This window comes from Pipra filicauda, unplaced genomic scaffold, assembly GCF_003945595.2.
Source record: "Pipra filicauda isolate LSUMZ 115617 unplaced genomic scaffold, ASM394559v2 scaffold88_size2543281_pilon, whole genome shotgun sequence".
In the NCBI taxonomy this organism is placed as follows: domain Eukaryota; kingdom Metazoa; phylum Chordata; class Aves; order Passeriformes; family Pipridae; genus Pipra; species Pipra filicauda.
The window spans coordinates 1,730,808-1,737,083 of NW_024105075.1; the positions used below are offsets into that span (position 1 = coordinate 1,730,808).

General features: G+C 38.5%; 1 protein-coding gene across 8 annotated transcripts in view; it reads left to right on the top strand.

The window, feature by feature from the left end:
* Positions 1-4,428, top strand: part of FAM126A (family with sequence similarity 126 member A) — a 64,365-nt gene extending 59,937 nt beyond the window's left edge. For 6 of the 8 annotated variants that reach the window (XM_039390931.1, XM_039390936.1, XM_039390933.1 and 3 more), the window contains one exon: positions 4-4,428. In XM_039390931.1, coding sequence (XP_039246865.1) covers positions 4-560 — 557 coding nt within the window. In that variant the 3' untranslated portion in view covers positions 561-4,428. The remainder of the gene's footprint in view (positions 1-3) is intronic. The other 2 variants (XM_039390938.1, XM_039390939.1) reach the window with 2 other exon arrangements.
* Positions 4,429-6,276: the final 1,848 nt, after the last annotated feature.

A 6,276-nucleotide genomic window follows, 5' to 3' on the forward strand; every position in this document is an offset into this window, starting at 1 on the left:
CAGGTAATTCTGATTTAGGAATTCAAGAAGAACTAATAGAGGTATCTGAAACTGATGAAGGGTTTTACTCTAGGGCTACTTCTAGTGCAAGTCAGTCCGCCCTGTCTAACAGCAGCAACACGAGCAGCAAGAACCTTCTAGGGAAGAGCCAGCGAAGGTCTGGAGGAATCAAAGCTGGAGGAAAAGAAAAAGAAGGAGAAACCTGTAGAGAACACTTGTCACGAAAACAAACTCAGAGAGCCATGAGTGAGAATCTAGAACTTGTCTCTCTGAAGAGACTGACACTGACAACTAGCCAGTCCCTGCCTAAGCCTGGCAGTCACAGTCTGGCCAGAACGACCACTACTGTGTTTAGTAAATCCTTTGAACAGGTCAGTGGTGTCACAGTTCCAAATAATCACGGTGGTGTCTCTGGTACAGAGGCAAACAGGTTTTCAGCTTGCAGTCTTCAAGAGGAAAAACTGATATATGGAACAGAAAGAACAGATCTTCCGATTTTAAGCAAACCACCTAATCAGCAGAGACCTCCAAGTATTAGCATAACTTTGTCAACAGATTGATATTGGGCATTATGAAAAGTAAATTATTGAGGATTTGTCCTGATATTGGTATATTAAACTCCTTAATATGCTATACGTTACTTCCTTAAACCCCAAGCTTGTAAATTCTTGTTTGGCTCACATTTGACAGTAATAGTGAATAGACAACAGTTGCAATTATTTTTGAGTCAACTTCTGATAGCTTGGAAAGTGTACTCTTTTTACAGCTTCATGAGAAGTTTACACCTTCCCCAATTGAACAAGCATTAATTGGTTGTTTGGCCACTGATGAGGGTATGTGGCTTCTTACGGATGTGTAGTGTGGGAACAAATAGAGCCTCTCTCCCAGATTTTGCTTTTTCACTACCCTTAGCATAGGCAAAACTGCAAGTACTTCTTTTTTTTTGGGGGGGAGGAGTCTTGCAGTATTGTCATGAAGTTTTGGAACAGCACCATAAGAACAAACAGTCTCTTACATTAGCCGTGAGAAAGCTGTGCTTACATGTAAGGTTAAAACTAGAAGCATCACTACAGCGTTTGATGTCGTGGTTGGTTTTGTAATGGTGGTTAGTACACGTTGCAGTGTTCATACTTCTTTATGCCTATATGAGTCCAATTTATAGATGCATTTTGATTTTCCTATATGTCTTCAAAACTGGGCCAAATGTCATACAGCAACAGTGCTTCTGGATGGGAGTTATTATCACTTGCTATAGTAGTCAATCTTTAATCTTAAAAATTATGTGATAGACTCTGTCTTTCTTTAGGATTCTTAAATATCAGTTGCAAAGCCACTCATTGAAAAGTCTGTCATCAGTATTTTTATTATTTGTGGGGAAGAGATGTGCTTGTGTATCAATGTTATGTAGGAAATATGAGCCCTTCGCACTGACTCAAGCAAATCAGGAGTGTGAATGTGTTTAACATGAACTTTGTACTTGAGCCTAAGAGAATACTACCAAAGGATATGTACTTTCAGTAACTTGCAAGCACAAAGGGAAATTATAATGTAAATATAACTAACACTGTAATTCCTAGTCTTTTGTATCTATTATTTTTCTAGTTTGAAATTCTAAACCAGCAGCCTGTTTAAGGTTACCTAACCCTTAACCTTCAATGAGTTTGTTTGATACTAACTTCTATAATGTCAGGATTTTAATTAAAAAAGAACATTAAAACTTCTTATGCAGAAATTTGAAGAAGCAGTAGCTGACAAAACCACTCCAGGAGCAATGATTGGCTGATAAACGGACAGTGTATTATTATGAGTGGAGAAATAGGATGAAGATCTAAGGCATAGTCACGCCCAACTGTCCAGATTTCTGCAGCTGTTAATCTATTATTGTCAAGAACCTTGTAAGAAAACAATCACTAAAATTCTGGTAGACTTTCCCATTTGCCTAGAAATAAATTTAGATATTCCTTTATGACTTAAACTGAAGCACAAATAACTTTTAAGCAGCTAATGTTATTCAGGTTTATAGCAATTAATAAGCTGGCTAATTAGTGAAAAGTGATGAGACATAGTTGATAGAGACAAGTTATATAATTGTGATACTAAGACTGCAAACTAGATGTGTCCCTTCCTTAAGATTCACCAAAGTATGCAGAATAACTCCATCAGTCTGTAGGTGTTTGTGTTCACCTGAGAGCCTGAGCTTAAAGGAATATGCCACACTTTTTCATTCTTCAGTTTGTTGTGTGACACTGTTCTATTCTAGTAGCATAGTATTTCACCTTTTTACAGTAAAATGTTTTCTTAATTGTACATGAAAACTTAATTCCTAATGTATAAACTATAAATTTGCCCTGTTAATTTTTTAATACTTTGGCCAGTGAAAGAAACTGGTTCTTTGAGGTTGTATACTTTTGTAAATGCTTTGTACAGCAGAAAATTTTGCCTCTTTTTTAAATTTTTTTCTTCACTATACATTAGCATGTTTGTTTCAGATTGGCTAGTACATGTGGCTACTGAAGCAGGCATAACCACGAGCAACAGAAGGGTGTTGGGCAGCTGATAGTAGGCATTGGCTAGTACTACACACACTGGATGTAGAGCTCTTCCTTCCCCTGAAATTTGTTATAAATGTTACAAAGAAATAACCTGCAGATCTCACAGCAGCCTCCTGATCTACTTTTGCAGTGTAGGACCTGACAATACTTTGGGAAAATTTTGCACTAATTTAAATTGAGACATAAACTAGAATAGATAAGTAAAATTGCAATAGACAAATATTTATTGTGATGGTATTAGTTGTGAGTTAGTGTTAAGGGACTTGAATTTTTAACTAATTTTACTGGGTTTGGTTTGTTTCATTTAATTCATGATTGTCTACCGTGGAGGTAACAATCTTTCAAGCTGGGTGTTGGTATAAAAGATATTTGTTATACTGGGAAGATTTAGTCTCTTTAGCTCTAAATAATTAGGATTTTGAAGGATCTAAAATGCCATACGATGTAGGTGTGTAACATGATGTTTACAATACTGTTGGCTACAAGTCAAATGGTGTTAAAATAAAGGTAGTTTATTCTTTTATTTTATCCAGCTGATCTGGCTTGAACCCAAGATATAGGCTCAAATTGGTACAACTGAAATAACATAAAACTTCATACTTTTTTTAGGAAATGGTAAAAGGAAAGGTTCTTGGTACTATGGGCTGCTCTTTCCATACATACGTGGCTTATGTAAATATGTATGTATTGGTTTCTAGAGCAGTTTACACAGTGAGCATGTTTTTGTGAGCTGACATCACACCTTGATACTGATTGAGTCAGAAGAATTTATTTCCTGATATGAGTACCAAAACTTTCAGTTGTGCTTCTTTCTTTTCTTAAAAATGGAAAAGATAAAAAAAGACAGGACTGGGGAGCGGGATGGGGGAAAGTAGGGCAGGAAACAGATATTTCTAAATAAATCTCTCTTTTCATGATATTTCTAAAATTGTCAAACTCTGGGGGTTTGGGCATTATCTGAGCACTTCAGACTGTTATATGGAAAATGTATGTTAAAAAAGTAGATGTCTTCTAACAGCATAAGGAAAACCTATTAAGACTACCCATATTATAGTCTGCCTGGGAGTGGGTAGTTCTGATGAATACCTTCCGAGCATACACAGCTGCAACATCCTGCAGGAAAAATGTTATGTAGGAGTGAATCATCTCAGATGGTAATAAGAGAAGTTGTTTCAATGCTGACGTTCATGACTGACCTTACTGTTTTAAATCGGAGAACACTGTTTCCAAGGCTTTGAACAGCAACACTTCCAAAACTCTGTTGAAACTGAGGAGAATTATTTTTGTTGTGAGAATCTGTAACATTCGTGCACAAAGTGTATGGCCTCTAACCACTTCTTGTAGAGCTGCAGTGACTTTTCTGAATTGATTGAAATGTCTTGAATTGCCTTCATTACCTAACAAATTTGAAAGGTACCGAAATATATAGCTATTTTAGACACATTTCTCTGTAAGGAGGTTTCCTATGAGGATTCTAGAAATTTCTAACTTAATTGTCTAATACCTTTTGTCAGTGTTTGTGGCTTACAGTGCTGTATATAGGTGTGTAATATATTGCCTTTTGTATTTGTATAATTCTACTTCCAAGACTAGATGTGTACATTTCCTAATATTCACTGAAGTCTGTGGAATATCTGCCTCAGTCTATAGATGTCTGTCTTCACACGAGAACCTGAATTTAAATTACTGCCACACTTTGTCTCATTCTTCAGCTCATTATGTGACACTGTTCTTTGTTTTAGTAACACACCATTTCACCTTTTTTGCAGTGTTCTCTTACACTGAAAACTTACATTCCTAATGTATAAAATATGAGGTTGTCTTTTAGTGTTTAATAATTTTGGCAGTAAAATAAATTGGTTTTTTTGAAGCTGTATACTTATGTATGTACTTTGTACAGCAGAAAATTTTGTGTCTTTACAGGCTTGGATGAATATATGTTACATAGCAATGTATTTGTACACTTTTCATTACACACATCTAGAAGTCACAGTAAGGTTGACTGCATTACTTAAAATATGCTTAATACCCATTTTACAGAATGTAGGCTCTGCAAATGCAGCCTTCTCAGGTACGACACTATGGCTGAGAAACACTGACAGGTGAAGGGTGAATTCAAGCAAATGAGTAGTCAATCTCCAGAAGCAGATGACGATCCTGTCAATAATGTAGCACTACTTGGGCAACTTGATAGTTTTGGTGGTCTTAATATAACAGTGGTTTGATACACAGCCATTATCTGCAATGTGTCTTTTTAACTAGATTTTTTTATGCTGCAGTCATCACTGTGTTTGTGACCTGATGGTGATCTGGAGGCTGTTGGCTGTCTTTGCTGCAGGGATGGGTGTGGCTGGCTCATGTTCCCCTTTTTCATGGAGACCCCCAGGGTTGCTTCTGTCTGGCCCCTGTGTGTGCTGGGTTTTTTTTCCCAGGAGCAGGACTTGGCAGTCTCTGTTAAACTTCCTGTGATCCACATGTTTGCTCACACCTCCTGCCCATTGGTGTCCCTGTGAATGGCAACACATCCGTCTGGGCTATCAGCCTCTCCTCCTGGTCAAACACACTTAGGGTGAGCTCTGTCCCATCATTCATCTTCATTAACAAAGATGTTAAATCGTCCTGCCCTGGGTATTGACCCCTGGAGTTCACCAGTAAGGCCAGGTGTCCAACTGGGCTTTGTGTACTGGTGACAGCCCTTTGATCCTGGCACTTGAGGCAGTTTTCTGAGATCCAGGGTTCCTGGGGGCTGCTCTTGGTGGTAACAACAGAAGCAAAGGTGTTCTTTTCCATATCTCCTCTCAGCAGGTCCTCTGCCCCACTCAGCTGCGGAACCTTATTTTTCCCTAGTCTTCCTGTTGCTGATGGTGTCTCTGCTAAAGCTTTTTTTGTTACCCTTCACCTCCTTGCCAGATTCCACTCTGGGACTTTCCTAACCCCATCTGTGCATGTGTGGATGGTGCATCTCCCTAGGTTCCCTGCTCTTGCTTCTACCTCTTCGATGCTGTTTTTTCATGTTTAGTCAAGATCTTCTTGTTTGTGCATTCATGCCTCCTGCCAGCTCTGTTTGGTTTTGTGTATGTAGCTATAGACCATTCTTGAACCTGGAGGAGATGGTTCTTGAACATCCACCAGCTCTTCTAGCTCTTCTTTCTAGTGTGGTCTCCCATGGGCATCTACAGAGCAGATTCCTGTGCAAGGCAAGTTCTGCTGTGTTGGTCCAGGGTCATGATCCTGCATTTTGTTTGAGGTTTTTTTTCTTTCCCCTTATAAATGCTGTCTCTGGTGCAATGCTGTAGAAAAACCTGGATGAATGGAAAAGCTCTAGTAGATGGCAGCAGTTGGAGATCCCACTGTGCATAGTTCCACTTTTTTCAAATGTCAGTCTTTAGCCTTTTGTTTTGAATAGGCAAAACTCAATTTCCTTTCATCTAAACGGGTGAGAAAGGAAATCTGCTTTTGAACATTGAAGAGGGTAAAAGTTTTCCTTTGCTAAAGGTACAAATTAGACTTGATGCTGTGATTGTCCTATGAATGTGTAGGATTTGCAATTTCAGTTACAGTGAGTGAAAGGCAGAGCTTAGATTGGGCTTTTGCGTCATTTCAGGCTGGAATACCTATTGATCAGTGAAATACAACATGAATTCGAATACCTCTTCTCTTCCTAAAATGTGGTACTCCAAAGTGCAGCCCTTACTTGGAGGCTGAGACTAGCTGAGAGCCTGCT